This window comes from Lepidochelys kempii, chromosome 1 (genome assembly GCF_965140265.1).
Source record: "Lepidochelys kempii isolate rLepKem1 chromosome 1, rLepKem1.hap2, whole genome shotgun sequence".
Classification (NCBI taxonomy): Eukaryota; Metazoa; Chordata; order Testudines; family Cheloniidae; genus Lepidochelys; species Lepidochelys kempii.
In genome coordinates, this window is record NC_133256.1 from 272,558,690 (window position 1) to 272,580,030 (window position 21,341).

At 37.6% G+C, this 21,341-nt stretch overlaps 1 protein-coding gene across 2 annotated transcripts in view; it reads right to left on the minus strand.

Moving 5' to 3' along the window:
- Positions 1-587: 587 nt before the first annotated feature.
- TMTC3 (transmembrane O-mannosyltransferase targeting cadherins 3) overlaps positions 588-21,341 on the minus strand; it is a 46,000-nt gene continuing 25,246 nt past the window's right edge. For both annotated transcript variants that reach the window (XM_073327596.1, XM_073327597.1), the window contains 7 exons: positions 17,263-17,411; positions 12,819-12,939; positions 11,113-11,224; positions 8,181-8,284; positions 7,183-7,352; positions 6,348-6,574; positions 588-2,596 (listed from right to left, as the gene is read on the minus strand). In XM_073327596.1, the coding sequence (XP_073183697.1) occupies positions 1,779-2,596; positions 6,348-6,574; positions 7,183-7,352; positions 8,181-8,284; positions 11,113-11,224; positions 12,819-12,939; positions 17,263-17,411 (1,701 nt within the window). In that variant the 3' untranslated portion in view covers positions 588-1,778. The remainder of the gene's footprint in view (positions 2,597-6,347; positions 6,575-7,182; positions 7,353-8,180; positions 8,285-11,112; positions 11,225-12,818; positions 12,940-17,262; positions 17,412-21,341) is intronic.

The window sequence follows — 21,341 nt, forward strand, 5'->3', positions numbered from 1 at the left end:
CTAAATGTGAATATTAAATTTCTTCCTGAATTGTTTTCCTTCCTTGTTTGAAATGAAAGGCTGAAATAACATGTTAATAAAATAAGAGATGATTTGCCAAACTAAATGTTTATTTAGGATATATATATTTTTTTAATTCAGCCTGTAAAATTACTGATTTTGTTTTCACTGATTTAGTTTTAATTAAATCAGATATGTTAGATCGATGCTACTTGAAACTAAGCTAATAGGAGGACTCCTAACCAGATTTTTTAAGAGCTATTTTTGTTGGTTATTGTTGAGCTCACTCTAATGTGAATATAATTTGAAATAAATAAGGAGACTCTGCATAAGAAACAAGGTTTCAGTATCAATTAAAATGTTATTGAATTAAACTGTGATTCTCATGATTCTTTTCATGTTTCATATCTACAGTAAAGCAAAACAAATAGGCAATTTTAGGTAATCAATGGTATATTTAAACAAAAACATATGCATAACCACAAGGATAAAAACAATGTTGAAATTATCAAACAAAATGTTTCATGTGAGAAATTACATTTGTGCATTGTGACAGACATGTTAGAGGAAACTTTTTAGAAATTCAGTAGTCAAAATAAATATTTAATAAAAAAATCATGCTTACTCGGTGACAAAATATCAAACAATAGAGGAGTTTGGTGCTTGGAAATAAATCAGAAGGTACATTTCCTTATGTTAAACAGCGCTGAAATTAGTGGCTTAATTATTATAACACTGCCATAAAGAGTAGGTAAATCATTTTTATAATTAGTTTATGTTGACAGTCACAAGACTAAAATACTGTTCGATGAATGCAAATAATAAAGCCAGTTTACTATACATAATGAATAATTTATTACACCATGAAATCAATTGATACAAATGCTCCATGGACCACTGCACAGCATACTAGTTACTGAGATGCATTTGTCAGTGTCCAGTGAACTCAGGAGCAAATGAACCAACCCCCCCAAAGGTTTGATGTACAATGATTTTTTACAACTTGGTGACTGGTAGTAGAGAAAGATGCATATGCATTTTTTTCAAAAGGAAAAAACACAGTAAAATGTCATGAGAGCACCACAGGATTTCTATTTATCAATTAGATAAAATAGTACAAATTATTTTTATAGTAAATGAAGAACAATTAAAACATTATTGTGTCATCCCATATTTAGAAAACAATTGCATTTATTATTTTAGAGTGTTGTTTCATCAGTGTATATTGTTTGAAAAAAGTTACCTTAAAAATACCACTGGTGACAGTGCGTGTTGTTTATTCTTTGTTAAGCTCTGGAACACTAGTAATGCAAATAAAAGTTTACTGCATAGTGAAGATCTAGAAAGATTTCAATGGCTGACACATACTGAAATTTAGAAAAAGTTAATAAAAATAGAATCATACAGAATCAAGCTGCAATGTATCTGGGTTACCCCATTAGCTCTCCACTGAGATTTTTTTATGCTTCCTTGAGAATACTGTTACAGGGTCTCTCTGGCCACCAGTATTTTAGTGTTAGAGTGCCATTCTTCACCATTAGAAGATCCATGTTTTCTTCTCATACTCAACCCCCAACTCAAAAAAAACTTGATTAAATGTTAGATTTCTCGACAGATTATACTCTGTGTTGTAAAGCAGCCCTCTTCTGCTTGTTAAATGATATGCTGTCAATATTCTTTCCACTTTCAAAGCACCAGTCTAATTTCCAGTTTGATCAAACATTATGCAATAATTAAAAGTTGCGTCCTCCCCCTGCTCTATTGTGACATGATAAAGGCTATTCACCATTTAAAATCCGTTCGATCTCTTCTAGTCTTTTCAAAGCAGCAACTCTTTTTTTTTCAATGTCTTTGATTTCTTTTGTAGATTTTTTTTTAGTCTCTTTGTCTGTGTTATTTTTGCCTGTTCGTTTCTTGCTATTTGACTGTCCTTTGTTAATGTTACTATTCAATGTCTGGGTGGTTTTCTGTTCATTTTTTACTTCTTTCAAGTTTTCAAATGGAATTTTTTTTCCCCCCACAGCTGCAGTCCCATCTGCTGGAAATGTTGACTGTTCTGCAGCACCGAGCAATGAAATTTTACTTCTGACTATATTTAAATGCCGTTGAATATATTCCTCATGCGGTGCTAATGCTAATGTCTCAACAAGACATTTTTCTGCTTTTATTAAGTCTCGTTCCTCAAAATAAACTACACAAAGATTATGTTTTCCTTGTACATTGTTAGGATCCATTTCCAGGATTTTTTCAAAACACTTTTTAGCTCCACTTATATCTTTCTTTTGGTTCATTAAGATGTCTCCCTTTAAAATCAGACCTTTGGTATGATCAGGATAATATCTCAGTAACTCTTCCAGGACTGGCAAAGCCATCAGCTCTTTTGCAGTCTGAGAATAAAGCAGTGCCAAATTAAACAAAGCGCTTCGGAAACCTGGTTGTAACCTTATGGCTTTCTTCATCCAAGACTCTGCTTCAGCATCTCTTTTGTCATCCATCGCCAGCATACCCAAGTTGAAGTAGCCATTTGCATCTTGTGCTTCCTCTTTCACATAATTTAACAGCCTTTTCTTGGCTTCAGGTCTAAGTGTAGGGTCACCTAAAGTGACAGAAAATATATTACAGATATTTTTGCAAACATTTTCAGAATAGCCCTGAAAAATGTTAACATAACCCCTAAACTAAAAAGTAACATTCTTTAATATTATATATGCTTAGCATTAAATAAAGCTGCAGAAATGGCGGGGTCTCAAATGCTACTTAATATCTTTGAAGGCTATAAAAGATATAAACATATCATAGTGCTCTTCCCTGTTGAAGAAGAAGATTTAGTTTTGATATGATAGATCCAAATAATGGGATCTCTACAAGTCTGAGAAGACGTGAGCGAACAGAATAAGGAGAGGTTTCAGAGTAACAGCTGTGTTAGTCTGTATTCGCAAAAAGAAAAGGAGTACTTGTAGCACCTTAGAGACTAACCAATTTATTTGAGCATGAGCTTTCGTGAGCTACAGCTCACTTCATCAGATGCATATCGTGGAAACTGCAGCAGACTTTATATATACACAGAGAATATGAACCAATACCTCCTCCCACCCCACTGTCCTGCTGGTAACAGCTTATCTAAAGTGATCATCAGGTGGGCCATTTCCAGCACAAATCCAGGTTTTCTCACCCTCCACCCCCCCACACAAATTCACTCTCCTGCTGGTGATAGCCCATCCAAAGTGACAACTCTTTACACAATGTGCATGACAATCAAGTTGGGCTATTTCCTGCACAAATCCAGGTTCTCTCACATTCCCCCCACCCCCATACACACACAAACTCACTCTCTTGCTGGTAATAGCTCATCCAAACTGACCACTCTTCAAGTTTAAATCCAAGAACATCGGGGGGGGGGGGAGGTTAGGAAAAAACAAGAGGAAACAGGCTACCTTGCATAATGACTTAGCCACTCCAAGTCTCTATTTAAGCCTAAATTAATAGTATCCAATTTGCAAATGAATTCCAATTCAGCAGTTTCTCGCTGGAGTCTGGATTTGAAGTTTTTTTGTTTTAAGATAGCGACCTTCATGTCTGTGATTGCGTGACCAGAGAGAATCACCTTCAGCCCCCAACTAAAACCCCTCCAACGCATTATTAAGGATCTACAACCTATCCTAAAGGATGACCCAACACACTCACAAATCTTGGGAGACAGGCCAGTCCTTGCCTACAGACAGCCCCGCAACCTGAAGCAAATACTCACCAACAACCACATACCACACAACAGAACCACTAACCCAGGAACTTATCCTTGCAACAAAGCCCGTTGCCAATTGTGCCCACATATCTATTCAGGGGACACCATCACAGGGCCTAATAACATCAGCCACACTATCAGAGGCTCGTTCACCTGCACATCCACCAATGTGATATATGCCATCATGTGCCAGCAATGCCCCTCTGCCATGTACATTGGTCAAACTGGACAGTCTCTACGTAAAAGAATAAATGGACACAAATCAGATGTCAAGAATTATAACATTCATAAACCAGTCGGAGAACACTTCAATCTCTCTGGTCACGCAATCACAGACATGAAGGTCGCTATCTTAAAACAAAAAAACTTCAAATCCAGACTCCAGCGAGAAACTGCTGAATTGGAATTCATTTGCAAATTGGATACTATTAATTTAGGCTTAAATAGAGACTTGGAGTGGCTAAGTCATTATGCAAGGTAGCCTGTTTCCTCTTGTTTTTTCCTACCCCCCCGCCCCCGATGTTCTTGGATTTAAACTTGAAGAGTGGTCAGTTTGGATGAGCTATTACCAGCAGGAGAGTGAGTTTGTGTGTGTATGGGGGTGGGGGGAATGTGAGAAAACCTGGATTTGTGCAGGAAATAGCCCAACTTGATTGTCATGCACATTGTGTAAAGAGTTGTCACTTTGGATGGGCTATCACCAGCAGGAGAGTGAATTTGTGTGGGGGGGTGGAGGGTGAGAAAACCTGGATTTGTGCTGGAAATGGCCCACCTGATGATCACTTTAGATAAGCTGTTACCTGCAGGACAGTGGGGTGGGAGGAGGTATTGGTTCATATTCTCTGTGTATATATAAAGTCTGCTGCAGTTTCCACGATATGCATCTGATGAAGTGAGCTGTAGCTCACGAAAGCTTATGCTCTAATAAATTGGTTAGTCTCTAAGGTGCCACAAGTACTCCTTCAGAATGAGGAGAAAAGGTCAATTCAGACAACTAGCTCTTGCAAAGGCAATCAGAGTGAAAGGACCTCATTTTACTGTTAAAGAATAGATTTTAAGGCTGGGAGGGACAATTAGATCATCATGTCTGACCTCAAAGCCAAGCTAAAATATCTTCCAACAGCATATCAAATCCGAGATCATAGAATCTTCCACAATTACAGATAGCCCATGTAATCTATTTTACACCTTTTAAAGTTCTTGTGTTTCAAATTTTGTCAGGTATGATTTTTGTTTAAATACTGGAGCACACACTGCACAGAGGTTGCCGTCTGATCAGGTTATGGTGAAAACTAACTAACGGCTCATTGCACCGTTTTACGACACTCCACTACATATATTTTAGCATGGGATTTTGCTCAACTTTATGTAGAATACACACTATGCCTACTGAGAGGCAGTTCACTCTTCTTTTCTCCACAGTAAAAAATAAATTTGTAACTAGTTACTTTTGCCACATAATCTTAGTAACTGCCAATGTGCATATACAGGGTTTATGTAACCATACTTTTCAAAAACTTCTACTAGAAATTAAGCAAAATAAGTGAACACTGATGTAGATTTACATTAGCCACTGACATTACAAGGCAACATATAGAAAGAGGCAGGTATTCTTTAACATCAGCTTTAAAGCCCAATGAAGTCAATGGAAACTTTTAGTCAGTGAAGAATAGATAAATGTATGTGAAATAGTTGTCAACATTTACAAGCATTTTGGGAAACTGGTTAGAAACAAGGATTTTATGTATGCTCTATACCAGGGGTGGCCAAACTGTGGCTAGTGAGCCACATGCAGCTCTTTTACAGTCAAAGTGCAGCTCCCAGAACTCACCATGTCCCCCACTTCTCTGCCTAATAGGCTGGCAGGGAGGGGAGCTCGTGGCTTCTGGAGGCCCATGGGGAAGAAGCCTCAAGCCACACCACCCGGCTGCAGGCAGAAGCCGAAAGCCCCAGCAGGTGAGTCCTACAGGGGCTGAAGCCCTGAGCCCTGGCAGGTGCGCCTGGCTCTTGAGGTTATGAAAATCATCATATGTGGCTCAGAGGGTCAATAAACTTGGCCACCCCTGCTCTATATGCATAAGAAGATACCTTAAAAATAAGAAAAATAATGCAGACTTAAAAACAAGCACAAACATCAGATGGGTTACATGCACAAGTAAAACCCTGGTAAAACTAAAGAAGTTTCATAAGGTCTAGAGAAGCCTAGAGGGGCAATGATGAGAGGAAATTGCAGTTCTTGAGAAAAACAGAATGTGACTGTTTTCTAAAGACGACAAGTCAGACATCATTAGGAGCTTAATCACAGTGTGTGTAAATCATAGACTATCAGAGTTGGAAGGGACCTCAGGAGGTCATCTAGTCCAACCCCTTGTTCAAAGCAGGACCAATCCCCAATTTTTGCCACAGATCCCTAAATGGCCCCCTCAAGGATTAAACTCACAACCCTGGGTTTAGCAGGCCAATGCTCAAACCAGCTATCCCTCCCCCAAGGAAGGGTTAAATGGTGTTTGGGACCTTTAAACAACACCCACACCACCAAGTACCTACCCCCAACTTCTCTCCCAAATACAAATATAGAGTAGATATTTTAGGCAAACGAACATACCAGATTCTTGCATGAGTAGCGCAGAATTGAACAATGCCAGTTTATGTTTAGGATTAAGTTCTAATGCCCGGTTGAAGTTCTTCAGGGCTTCTGTTGGATCTTTTAGTTCAATGTAAACAATTGCCAAGTTGTACCACAGGTCTGCATTGGTTCTGTCCAATTCCAGGGCTCTAAGATAAGCGTCCTTCGCTTTCACAGGCTTATTCATTTTTAAAAGTAATTCACCCCTGTCGAGGAACCAAATTTCTGTTTAACTTTCATGCCGAAGAAACATACACATATATTTTACAATAAAAAGTTATTAACAGTTTGTTTCCCTAAATTTGAGGGCTGTGGTGCAGGAGTAAAGAAAACTTTAAATAATCAGATCATTTTATATGAAATCCTATTAAGACCTAGTCAGGAGACTTTAAAAAGGCCGCACTGCAGACACAGGAATTTAGGGCAGAGCTTGCTGAACTGTCCATTTGAACAGGCTGTAGTTTGGAGCCCCAACCCCAGAGGATATGAAAAGAATGTTGTGAGTAAGCATTCTTTACAGCAGGATGGTTTATACTGACATATGAAGTTACAAAGTAGAACAAGCTTGGAGGCAAATTACCAGTAGTAGAAGTTCATAAACTGGGAACGAACTATGATATTTGACTACAACCAACAAAACTGTATCTTGTTTTCAAATGTAAACTGACAGACTTTTTCCCCCTATTCTTAAACAGTTCAAAACTAATTCCCTTATAGAGTAAATAAATTAAGTTGTTTATTGGCGTTCTGTAATATTAAACAAAACTTTAGTATATTTTGAAGAATAAACATCTCCCCAAATCAACAAAAATACCTGCTAATGTAAGCCTGTTTGAAATCTGGCCTCATACTAATTGCTTGTCGATACAACTGATCTGCTTCTTCAAGGCGAGATTCGTTTGTCCGAATCAAGTTTGCAAGATTTATATAAACATTTAGATGGTTAGGAGCAACTCGTGCTGCGTATTTTTTACCTGGGATAATCTGGCCAAAAAAAAAAAAATAAATAAAAAATAAACCAGTGGAAAGTTAAAAACAAAAATCAGAAAGAACGCATATAGTTAAATGCATGAAGCTGCTTTCCAAACTTCTTTTATCATCAAGGTAAAATAGGATATATAACAACTTGAACTTACAATGCCATGTTAGCACTGATAATATAAATTCTAAAACATCATAAATCCCTTCCCTTCAAAAAAAAAACAGGAGAGTGCAATTTGATATGCCAAGAAGCTTATTTAAAAAAAAAAAAAAAAAAGCCATACCTTGGGACTCCTACCATGGCACTGGGCACCGAGCTTGGGGCTTCTTCCGCCAGTGGCTCCTGGGGTTGGGGGCTTCCGCTCCTGCCGGCTGCAGCCAGGGTAGCCCAGGCTCAGGGCCTCTCCTCTACCCCAGCCAAGGCAGCCCGGGACTGGGACTTCCAGCCCCCAGCCGGGGCTCAGGGCAGTCTGGGCTTCAGGCTTCAGCCCTGCAGCTTAAGTCGGGGCTCAGAGCACCCAGGCTCGGGGCTTCTTCCCCTAGGGCTCCTGCTGGGGCTCAGGGTGACCCAGTTAGGACTTCTTCCCTGGGGCTTCTTCTGAGTTTGAGACCCCCACAGCTACAACACCCTGAAATTTCAGATGTAAACATCTGAAATTGACCAATTTTAAATCCCTCTGGTTGTGAAATTGACCAGAATAGGCCATGAATTTGGTAGGGCCCTACTCACGCTAGCTGGGTATGCAGCATCAGTACTCTACAGACCATCATAACTGTAGACATACCTAGAAAGATTTCAAAGGATGGTAGTTAAAAAACATTACTACTTACCTGTGGCATTAGTGATTTAGCAATCATGTATGATTCTTCTGCTTCTTTGGTTTTGTTTAAATTTTTATAAGTTCTTCCTACATTCATGTGGGCACCAATATCATCTTAAAAAAAAATTTGATATTCCATTCATGTCTCATATAAGTAAGTGTCTTTAAAAATCTATGCCTCATGAATATTAAATATTAATGCCTCCATTATAAACGTAAGCCAAAGGAATATTAAGGAGTCATTGATGCCTGCTGGAAAACTGATAAAATATTCTAAATGAATTGGATTTTGGTTACACTTCTTGTGGATCTTCCCCTTTCTCCATTTATTAAAGAAGGAATTTTTATTGAAATACATCTGATGGCTGAAGAGTTCTAACTTTTCCTGACACTTCTCACCTGAAATCACAGTTCTGTTTGTGACAATAAAAGAAAAGTCTTCACAATAACTAACTGTGGGTGAACCAAAAAGGTGTACAAGCCTCTGCACAGGGACAAGTTACACTGCATAAGAATTATATAAAAATTATGACTTTAGGTTAAGAGTAAGCAGGAGATAAAAATTAAGAGTTTCTCTTTTATAAAAACATGGATATTGTGACAAAATGGCTGATGTTGGTACGGTAGGTCCCGTGCTTTTCTTGGCAGAGGGGCTTGGACGCCACCTTTTGACCCTGTTCTTGGGGCACCCAGGGCCCTACTAGTTGATCTGGACAGGTGGTAGAGGAGGGAAGTGGGGGAGAGGTCTGGGTTTGCTCCTCACTCTGAGCCTCAGCCCCTCTCAATCCCTGTGGGTTTCTTACCCTCTTCCACCTTGGGCAGGGTTACCCTCAGTCCTTGACGCTGGGGAAGGGTTTCCCTTACTCCAATTCTCTGGTTTTTCAATTCTCAGCAACACACCTCCAAACTCCAGTCCTCTCTCCATCCTCGCTACACACTGTCTGCCTGAAGCAGGGGTTATTTATTAGGTTCCTGACAGGGCCTTAAATTGGCTACAGGTGCTCCAATGAACCTGTAGTAATCTTCCCTAGAGTACAGAGAACCATGCCTTAATTAGCCTAGAGCTTATATATCTCCCCTCTGCCACTGTTCCTTTGCCCTGCTGTATCACAATATACAAAAGAAAAAGTAACACAGGAAAACATTATAAGCAGAATTGTGCCAAGGTTATTTATTCATAAGAACTCAGTAGATCCCTTTTAGGGTTTTCAAACTCGGTAAAAATCGATGCTTGGCTAAAAGCACTCAATGTTCAGAAGCTGATGTTAGAACATTGAACAAGATTGTTCTAAGCATACTTTGTACATCATCCCATACATTTTGATTCCATATGTGAGAACATTATCTAGGAAAGAATCTGAGGTGAACGACTGCAGTACTTTCTACGTGGCTATCCAGCAGATCAGTTCAAGTAGAATTGACAAGAGGATGACAAATCGGCTCACATGGATAAATGTTTTTATATGACTTCCTAGTGAGAGACTTTTCAAAGAACAGATTATAAGCATTTTTACAAAGTTCTTTTACAGACGAAGGCAGACCTTACGTGCTCGTCTTGAATCAAACTAAATACCCTTTGGGCTTAAAGCACTGACATCCCAAACAGAACCCAATGGAGCTTTTTATGTCTTCTTTACAGAATAAGGTAGAGGAAGTAATCAAATAAACCCTACATGATGGAGAAGACTAAAAGTCTGATTCTGATAAGAGCAGCAAATGGATCTGAATACTAACCACCTAACTAAAATACAAAACCACTCTTCAAAGTTACCTTTCAAGAAGCCAGGAATGACTTCCAATTCTCTTTAGAAAATTTCTGTTTTCCTTTCTTTTGGCTAAATGTACACAGTTATTTGAACATATTAATCTCAGATATCTTTATTGACAAAGGAAGTGAGTGCAATCTATAACAGCTTTGTGACCCCATAGTTTAATACACAGCACTTAAAAGGTTAATTCATAATTGAGTAATGGCAAGATGAAATATCAAAGCAAAACAATTATTTCTAAAGCTTTTTGAAAACAGTAATAGTACTAGCGGTTTGAAGTCATTTTGAGACTACAAAACCACAAACAAACCACTAAAACAGAAAAAGAGTGTGGCATACAAAAGCTAAATGATCATAAGGGTTTTTGGTTAGCAATTTTTCTCTCACCATGGCAGCTTAAGTGCAAAGAACCTTGGGTGACAATAATCCTTTTTCACTCTCTCCCCTTTGTTTTTAAACAGCTAATACCCTGTAGCTGTAACTGCATCAAAAAAAATAATCAAAACTTCTATTGACTTTGGATTTCAAACAAAACACCCACCCATACAATTAATTATAATGCACTCCAAAACCACAACTCCTACATAATAAAACATGTACTGTGCATTGTATAGAATGTCAAAAAGCACACCAAATTTTGTGTGTAGTGCTCCACAAATATGATATGCATGTTAAACTGTAAGTTATTTACTTTTTCCTTTCAGATAGGTTTGAAAACTAAAAAAAAATATAACAGTATTACCTGCATCCTTTGTGTCAATACAGTATTAACGATACATAAAGTATAAGGAATATTTAGTATTAATATTGCATATGTACTTAAGCTTCATTAACCTCTGTTACAACTTAGACTGTATTCCTTTTAAGAAATTAAAAACCCTGCATTTCTGTAAATCCACAAAACTTCACTCAGAAAAGTTTACAATAAGATAATATTTTGTCCACATTTCTTACAGAGAATAATCTCGCTATAGTCAACCTACTAAATATATTACATGATTTAAAGTTCACTTACGGAAACAAACATAATTAATGCAGAAGTAATTTCTTGAAAGAGTGCACTTAGAATAGACTACAAAAAGAGAGATTCCCTTGAAGTATCAAATTATTAAGAAGAAATCATCAACACCACTGAATGCACCTGAGTAAATGCAACTCATCGATAACTTTTACCTGGTTGCACTTGTGTGGCCTGTACGAAGAATTTCAAAGCTCTTTCAAAGTTCTTTTCATTTTCCAGAGCATGACCCACATTATTCCACAGTTTGGCATTGTTCTTATTTACCTGAATATGGAAGGCATACAGATATTAAATTTCAAGTATATATCACTTAGAGTGCTTTTAACTATACTGAATACATTTAAAGAAGCAAAGCAAATAATTTAGAAAGTTACATAAATTCCATGAAACTACTATGTAAAAAGAATATCAAATCACAGATTGGGAGAATTACAGCAAGTAAAGTAAACTTGTTGCCCAGGATCTGTTTTATTTACCAGGCTCTGTCAAATTCAATCCTTATAAAAGTCCAAAACCCATCCAATCTGTATTACAATTCTTAAAGGGAAATGGGCATCCAAGAGTAAACAGACTCCTCCATCTCACCTTTAATTCAAAGATGGCTTATTTTTGGGGCTCACATTTTTCAGAGATCTGGTCCTCAACAGAATAAATGCATCTGTGGGTTCATCCAAATGATCAACCATGCTCTACAACACCTTCAAATGTGTGCTTATTGTGCTTACTCACAATCAAGCAAAAGCCCCAATACCTTATTTTTTTTTGCACATTAATTCCAATGTGAGATGACACACTGGTTTTAAAACATTCTCAGAAGCAATTATTTGGGCATAAGGATTGCCATGATGTAACATAACTTGTAAACCAAACACTGCAATTCTCCAATATTATCTTGCTCAGCTGCACTTAGAATTTTGAAGAAACTGGCTAAAAAGCTCTCACTGCACAGTAAGTAGTGGGGGGCCATTGTCTGGCTTGCTGGAAAATGGTGTGTGCCCTTTTTAAGGGCTAGAGAGCCAGGGAATGATTTTCTGCTGCAGCTGCACACCAGGCCAGTGTTGGGACACTGACCCATCCTAACTCCAGGTGACCAAAAGAGAGGGGGAATTATATAGGTCCATGCCAGGGCAGGAAAAGCCTTGTTTTACCTGGACCAGGCAGAGCAGCGCCCACCCTTGCTCCAACATAAGTGGTGAAATATGGGGGTTTGTCAGAATCCACTGTGGGCATTGCACTAGTTGCTACTTTATTTAAGGGTTGGGAAGGAATTTTTCACTCACCACCAGATTGGCCAAAGAGAACGGTTTTTTATTTCCACCTCCCCCACAGCAGGTTCATGGGAGCTTAATTGGGGCAAACATGAAATGAGAGTTAGGCTATGATATTGCAACTAATTATGTAAATGTGGGGTGGATGTCCGGTGCAGGTACTCCATATGGAATGGATAGTGATCAGAAATGGCAAAGGATTTAAACAAAGTAGCCTTTAAAGGAGCAGAAATACAGGGGGAGGGTTGTGGCTCTTATGACTGGAATGGCAAGGACCCAATCCCCTCTTCTTTATAGCCCTCCCCCCTTAAACCCCATTTGAGGTGGGGGATGGCGAGGTCCGATCAGCAGGTTGGCTGAGGACCAGGATGGGTAAGGGGGAGGGCTGATGGAAGCTCACCGGGTATATTTATTGAAACAATTATGGAATTACCAGAACTGAACATTTTTACCTGCTGGGTACTCCCAGACATTTAAGCATAAAACTGCGGCTTAATTAAACCACATCTAGTGTCTCCTGTCCTTCTTCCAGTGCAGCCAATGATCCATTATCTACTTGCCCTACGCCACTTTGAAACATAATACTGTACCTTTAAAGCTGACATAAATAAGGTGTATTCTGATTCCCAATCCCAGTTTCTGTGCAGTGTTTTTAAGGCATGAGTGAATAGCACTACAGACAGACAAACCCAGGACAGCTTTCTCAGCACACTGTTAAACAAAAAAAACCAAAACCAAATTAAAATCAGAGGTGTAAAAATACTGGCCCACTACACTATTTCAATATTATGCTAAGGGGGATATTTTACCTCCTTCCAGAGAGTAGGTATAATTGTTACTCATTGGTGAGTTAAAGCAAGAAAAGGGAACATTTTGCAATTGATATTGTAATTTATTCCAACTGAACACTAGCAACTAATTTAAACTCTGAACTTTGAGGAACAGAATATTTAGCCTCAAACTTTTGTTATTTACTGTATCAATTATAATGTCACAATGTCCATTTGATAAATAAGTCTATTACAATAATCCACAACACTTTTCTAAAACTAAAATAAGAATGTGGGAGGTCCTTACATATGACAAACTCAAAAGCCCAATTCAAAATTAAGGCAATGAATGGGATCCTGAAGTCAAATGAAAAAGTTATTTAAGTATTTTAAAAAGCAGATATTGAGAATGCCTACTAGGTGATCTATTCCATCATCTTTGTCTAATACAGGACCATCCTATACAAGCTTTTTAATGCACAATTTCTCTAACTTTTACATAGTTTGGACATCATCTTAGTGGAGAGGTTGTCTCCTGGACCAACTTGTCTATTCACAATCACATAACAGCCTGTGGCCACTACAATTTCTTAAACGGAAGAATGTTTTAATGTATCTTTAGCTTTTTAAATCAGTTTTAAAAACGGAAAATGAGGAAAATTCAGCATTAGGTGACCAGCCTGTTCCTCAATACAACTTCATCAACAAGGAATTATTTTGACGTTCTAAGACCCGTGTCATACAGGAGGCCAGATTAGATGACCACTGTGGTCGCTTTTGGCCTGAAATAATGAAACTTCTTTTTCTAGAGTTTATTTTCTATCCAGACTGGGTGTTTTGGGGGGTGCTACTTGATTTATCTGAGACAGATATAGAAAATATGGTAGCAGCCTGATCATTTGGACCCCAAATCCCAATCCATCCACTGGGAAAAAACTAGTAAGGACACAGTAACCTTCTGGTAAATACATTTAAAATTGTTTGGTTTTAAGAAAGCTTTAAAATGCTTCTCTTATGCAACAGAGAATGTAAATGTAAACAACTTGTAGTGGTTCGTTGTCAGTTGTTTCTTATATTGTATGTTCTATAATAATTGTTCCCTGTGTGCTGTATTTCTGGAATAAGAGTGAGGGACTACTGCTTCCCCAGGGGGCATGATGAAAACAAACATCTTTTTTATACTACAGTAGCATTTAAAATGTTTTAGATATTGTGCAGACCTATGAGGAAGACAGGCCAGAAAAACTATGGCAATTGGCACATGCCTTATTTATATAATCAATCCTTGCCCCTTTACCAAGGCATCATTAGTTCTCTTTTCAAAAAGAGAACTAATGCTATTCCCACACCTTCCTGAGACAATGGGGTCTCTCTCTTTACGCAAGACCCTCTAGGTGCCTGTGCAAATGGTCCAGGGACACCTGAGACCTTCCTATGAACATAGTGTCCAGGGGGCAGGGGAAAGGCTCTGCAGATGGCAGGTATCAGACAGCAGGAAATCTCATGTCCATTTATAAGGCATTTGCTCTCATATCACTGTAGTCCTAGGGCTGTGAAAGTGAGACTGGGAGTTTGTGCAATGTCTCCTATAGGGTGGCCCTGTACACAGAAGCTGCCACTGTCCATCCTTAGCTCTGCATCTCATAAAACTAAACCAGTAATCAACATTTTTAAATATACAGCAAACTGAAATATATTTTATATGTACATTATATAAGCTATGTAGTTCAATATACACAAGTGACAGTATTTGTCCTTTAAATAAAGTATAAGTCAAGTTTGAACATATTCTCCTTAGAACAAATTCTTAATTTATATTTCTTTGTGCGTAATCTTTAGAAAATGTATAGCAATGCTAAGGAAAACAAAATTAAACATTTGTGTTTCTTTGATCTAAAAACAGATGGGACTAATTAGGCTTAGAAAGGCTAGGTCTACTTAGCAGCAACATTAGCATGTAACTTGAAATAAAGAATTTTGCACTGCAATAGAAAAATATTTGGTTTCAAAGAAACTTTTTATTTTTAAAAAAATTTTATTAAAGAAAAAGACACTTATTGACACTAACACCCTTTGGAAAAAGATAAATCACAGAGAATATAAAAATCATGAAGAAATGCTCAGTAGTGAATCATACACTCAGTTGAAAGCACCACTCAGGTTACAAGATGGAAGCCTACCTGCACTGTAAATTCTGCTATCACCTGAAAGACACTCCCAATTTGCTTTTTACCAATACATTATAGAAACTTAATTACACAAGTCAAATCCTTCGAGCTTACAATTTGTGGATCAGGAGAAAGAGGGAGGTAAGGACTACCTTCCTTTCTTAACATTTGATTCAGTTTCCAAATTCAAATCTCAAAACAAATTTTAACCCAATTATTCTACACTTAAACAACTGTAAAATATCTTTTCAATTCAGATGTGCAAAGGCACAAAGAATTAGAAATATTAAAAGCTAATAAAGTGCTCAGGATAAAGGATTGCGAATTAATCAGGGAAATATCAAAGAAACCCAAATACTCTTCTGTGAAGGTGGTGATATGAATTCCACGATTACTTCACAATATTTGAACCTGTAATATTAAGTGATGCAATGGGATTAAGTACATTAGCCTTTCATATTTGCATATGTACAGTGCAGACACTTGAAAAGCAAAACACTACCACAAGGCAGAACAACATTTTGAAAGCACCTGTGATAATGGTATGGGATTTATGTTCATCCTACACATAAACCAACAAAAGTAGCTTCTTTTACCTCCAAGTTTTAGTTCAAGAAGTATATTTAAAACAAAAGTAATTTTAAAATTACATACAGGCCCTTAATCTGAGACAGTTTTCAAGATGTCATTGGTTCCTCTGACTGGTGATCATTTTTTAATAGAAAAAAAGACAGATTTCAACATAAGCAGGTGACTAAATATGTTTCTCCCTATTCAAAATTTGTTTTCAAACAAAAGACTCATTACCACCTAAAAATAGCAGAAAGGTTGAATTTCATGGCTCTCTCATTGCAAGAATCTACAAGAGCCAAATGAACACCACATTTTAAAGCAATGACATTATAGGTCCAAATAACATTTTGAATACTAGTTAAAATTACTGCACCGCATCTTAAGCGGGGAGGGCTGGGGTACATGGTCTGGCTTGGTGGGGAAGTGGCAAGGATGTTGCTGTAGCTGCAGAGCAGATCAGTGTGAGGATCCTAACTTGTCTCTGCCCCCGGTGACCAGAAAATGGGGGAGAGTACATAGGCAGAAGCTGGGTGGGGGAAGCCCTCTGGACCAACCAAAGCAGCACCCACCCTTGAAAGTGGTGAAATACTAGGTTTGGTCATGATCCACTGTGAGCTCCCACAATAGGTGCTGCTTTCTCAGGGGGCTGGAAAGGAATTTCCTCCTCACTGCCAGACTGACCGAGGCAAAGTAATGGGTTCGGGGCGGGGGAGGAAGGGGAAGCTTATTTGGGGTAAGCAAGGAACAGGCATTAGTCTATAAGGTTGCAACTCAATTCTGTGGAGTGGATGTCCAGTGCAGGTACTTCATAGGCAAAGGATACAGTGATCAGATAATTTGGTAAAGGATTTAAAGAAGGCATTTGTTAAAAGACTAGAAATAGGGAGGGTTTGGGCTCCTATAACTGGTACAGCAGGGCACCAAATCCCCCATTATAGCCCCACCTAAACCCTTGTTCCAGGGAATAGGGGGATGGTTGGCTGGGGACCAGGATGGAAAAGGTGGGGAGACTGACAGAAGCCCCCGGTAGATACTGAAATGATCATGGAGTTACCTATGCTGTACACTTTTATTTGCCAGGTACTCCCAGACAGTTAATAATGAAGTTGTGGCCTAATTAAACCACTCCTGTCCTTCTAGTACAGCCTGACAATATATTTGAGGACCTCCTCCCAAGTCCCTTGTGGACATCTGTTCGCATCACGAAACTGCCAAAAATTAATCCTGACTGGCAGTCCTTGTTCAAGAGGCAACCTGGACTAGAATAATTGATATAACATACAAAGACAGAAACACACCTGGTTAGAGCTCTTTAGGAGAAGCTTGCAGAGCCACTTATCTACCTTTATTTTATAATGAACAAAGAGATAAATATGCAGTAATACTTAACATTTATATAGCACTTACATCAGACAATCTCAAAGCACTTTACAGATATTAATTAATTGTGCCTGGTTTCTGTCTACTATCTTTATTCATAGAATTACACCCCGCCCCCCCAAACCCTCTATTTTTTGACCTACCTTTTGTTTGATAATCTTTTCCACCCATGTGCTACTAAAATGCAGAATCCCATGCTAGGGACATACAACACTCGTTCTGCTACTACAAACCCAACAGGAAAAAAGAGGTTTGATGCAGGAATGAATGGCAACACTATTAAACAGAGTGCCTAGAAAACAAAAGCAAACATGAACTAGTAATCAAAACTAGAGTTACAAATTGTGCCTGCCACCTGAACAAATAGAAAAATAATAATAAAAAAATAAACAATCCTTATGAAAGACTAAGACGACTAAGTACACTTAACAAATCTCAAGTGTAATTTCTACATTACACTAAGAATGGATCTTTTTCACATGGGAGGTAATTTTTAGTCTACAAAGAACCCATTTTTGCTTAGTTACCTATGAAGCTTTACCAATTAACTTATTTGGTTGCCTACAAGCTGGAAGTGGGAAAAAAAGATCCACCTGCTAACATTTCTTTAAAACAACGGTTCTCATAATGCATTAAAAACAATAGGAAAACATCAACAACAACTTTATACCATCATGTTAAAGAATTTCCCACTGATTTCAATGAGGAATTCTGCATACAAAAAGTGACATGAGATGGTCCTAGGTTCTAAATCACCATGTTTCAGGAACATGAAAGTCAGAATTTTCAACATTATGACTCTTACAACTATTCTTTTTTGCCCCTTATCCATGTAGATTACTTGTGTGCTGTTAAACTTGTGCATTAGTATGACATATGAACATCAGAACCACAAATGAATTTCTTAATTTGCCTTGAACTTATTTGCTAATGGTTTGAAATAGGATTTAATTTTATCTTTCTTATACATTACACAAAACTGAATTGTATAATGTAACAGCTCTATCAGAGAAGTTCTAGAATCCAGTTGCATCGGTTACTGAACCATAATATGGCCCTTTGAATCCATCCCAGATGCTTTTGTCATATTTAAAGGAAGAGAATGAAACTCTTCCAAAGACACTTTAATGGTACTTTCAAACTTGATTTAGATCCAGTTATGTTTGGATTCATATTCAAACATGTGGCTAGTTGAATTCCTATTATCAATAGGAATGTAAAATTATTGTGAACATTTCTTGTCCATTTTAAAATATTTCCCTCAGAACTCTTACCCACATGTTGTTCACTCCAAAATTATCAGTACAAAATGTATGGGTTGGTTTTAAAAGTATTTTTAATCCAGTATATTTAAGAAGACATTTGACATTCTAATAAAAAGGCAAGTTTTGGAAACTGCAATTCGATTTAAAAGCATTTTAACCAATGTACATCTTTTACAATTACACATGGAGTGTATGCATGCCAAATATCTCCAAAATAGTGCATGTTCATTCCATAAAAATGGTTTTGTTATTGAAACAAAGACCAATTGCATTTGTATTTGCTACAGCTCACAACTATATAGTGGACCCAAAAACAGAAACTGGCAAAGTCATCATTCAGACTATGAAGGAGTTTAGACAAGCCTGCTCATAGTCCTGAGCCACTCTAGGGCTGTTTCTGCATTAAATTTTTTTTTTGGTCAATTTCTCCCACTGCACAGTGGTAGCTCTACAAATGAGAACATAAGTGTAGACTGGCTGCTGGCATTTTTGCCTTTGAATCATACTCCTCCTCCCAGAGAAGTGATAGTACAAAAAGCCCTCAACCAAGCTACACTAGCACTCCCTGCATTGCTAATGCTGGTGGAGCTACTTTGCAGTAACTTATCAGAAAGCTCAACGTAGACAAGGCCTAAATTAACTTTACGTTGATTACACTGTTAGGGACACTCAAGATCTAAATCCATTAAATGATTTCATGAAGCACTGAAAAAAATTGATTTAACTAAATTTGCTTACATTTTCCATTTTCCTTGGGGCTTTTTGGATGCATAAATCTCTCAAGTGAAGCCAACTGGCTGGAAATCTTCAATAATCTACTTATGTGACAGTTCAGTAAATTTACAAGCCCATATTGAAAAAGAAAGAGGTATTTTATAAACCTGACCAAACATGAATACTGAATTTCAAATACTCTGACATTTGCAGTAAGATGAATAAATATAGCTTCATATAGGAAATAAGTTATGCTGCCATAGATATATTTTAACTCTCATACTGTAATAGATGCATCTTTAACGAACAGCCATATAACCTGAATTTCTCTTTTATGCTATAAAATAAACGTTGCCATATTTATGGCCACTTAACCACTAGCAGCTAGTAGTTTTATTGCAATAACCTATATCTAAACTTAAAAAATTGTTTTGCTCTAAAATCATAATTCCTAATATTAAGCCTAACTGTCTTTTTCATGTTTATTTTTGTAATCTGTTGAAAAAATTTCAGAAGTATAAAATAAATATATAAGTAAAGCATTCGGGGTGTAATCCAATTTATTTGGAAAAAGGCAAGAGAGTTACTTGTGTATACTGTTTAGTAAGAGATACATAATGTAATTAATACACTTTTCTTTGCAAGTCTATTATGGCACAGTCCTGGTCCCTTTTTCAAGTAATTCCCTTACTAGAAGAGTGAACCAACTCTCCAAAGATGTGGTGGTAGGAAATAATATTGTCAGAGATTACTACTTATTGGGAACTGAGAGGAGAAAGTGGACGATTTCCTTTAAAAAAGGTGTGTACTCTTTTTTGAAGATAGTTTAGGTACCAATTCATAGTCATGGGCAACGTGAAGTTGGGAACCGTTGCTTTAGTGGTGCTGGACATGAGAACTGTCACTGGTCCCCTGTATAACAGTGACTTTTTGGTAATGGCCCAGGATGGAATTGTGTAGTAATTTTTTTTGTTTAGAGTGTAAAGAGTCTAGGGAAAAAATTATGCTCAGAGTTAACGTGGTCAGAAATTACTACAAGAACTGCACTAACAAGGAGAACAGGGTAAGAATACAAGGCGGGGATGCAATCACTAATTATCAAGTCTCATTGATACTAAGAGCTATTTAAATGCCCTAACTGTTCACCAATTGTGTTCAATAGCAGTATAAATTGAACTGTGTTCAGTTTTCTTAAATACTTGTAATATTTGGGATCTGTTTAAGGAGATCTTTCATACTGAGTTAATAAAAAGCTGTGAAACCAATTTTACTGTGTGTTTTCTATAGTATACCAATTAAATCTGTTTAAGGCAGCTGGAATTGGATGTACATACTGCTGCACCTTCTATAATTGCTGTCAGGCACTTCAGAAAGAAGGATTTTGAACAACAGTCTCCTACCTGAAGTCAAACAGCTTGAGTTACTAGTTAAAAGTCAAAAGGAAATTTGGAACAAGAAAAACTGAAATGACTTAAAAGGTGCTAAGCTTTATTACAGAGATCATAACACCCAGTTGTACGTACTGACATGGACTCTGGAGAGCTATTTCCAAGAACAAGATTTTCAGACTGCTTATGTCAAGCAAAAATGGCAGCTTTCTTTTAAGATGTTGTTCTATTCTGAAAAGGGTCTGTAAAATGGCATTGCGGGATTCCACATTTAATATGGTATATGTAAAATGAGCACAGTTAATGTCTGTTTAGAATTCGCCACTCAACTGCCAGACTTGCAAACTCCACCTGAGATCCAGCTGATGAGGTGTGTTCTTTTCTTATCATCATCATCATCTGTAGACCAAAATATGCCCTCAGTGCCAGCAGTGACACCTCACTCCCTGCAGCGTGCTTGCTCAAGTGTAACTCATTGAGTGTTAGTAAATAAATCTCATCAGGATTTTCAAAGGAGCCTAAAGGAGGTAGGAACCCAAATTTCAGTGGGATCTGGACACCTAATTTCTTTAGGTTCCTCTGTTGGTGATGTACAAGAAGGAAAAAAAAATATAGCCTGCTCTCTCAATTGCTGTAGTTCTGAAGTGCTGACATGAGTAACAAGCAGTAAACTTATTTTTGTCACTAAACCAAATGGATATTAGTGAACACACATGGAGCTAATCCATTAAGTAATTAGGTGTCACATTCACAGGGACTTACGGAGCAGAACTGCACTTTAAAATAATCTAATACCAAGTTGTGGGATGAAGAAAAAATTGTTGCTTAACCATATACTGTAACCTGTTTTCCCAG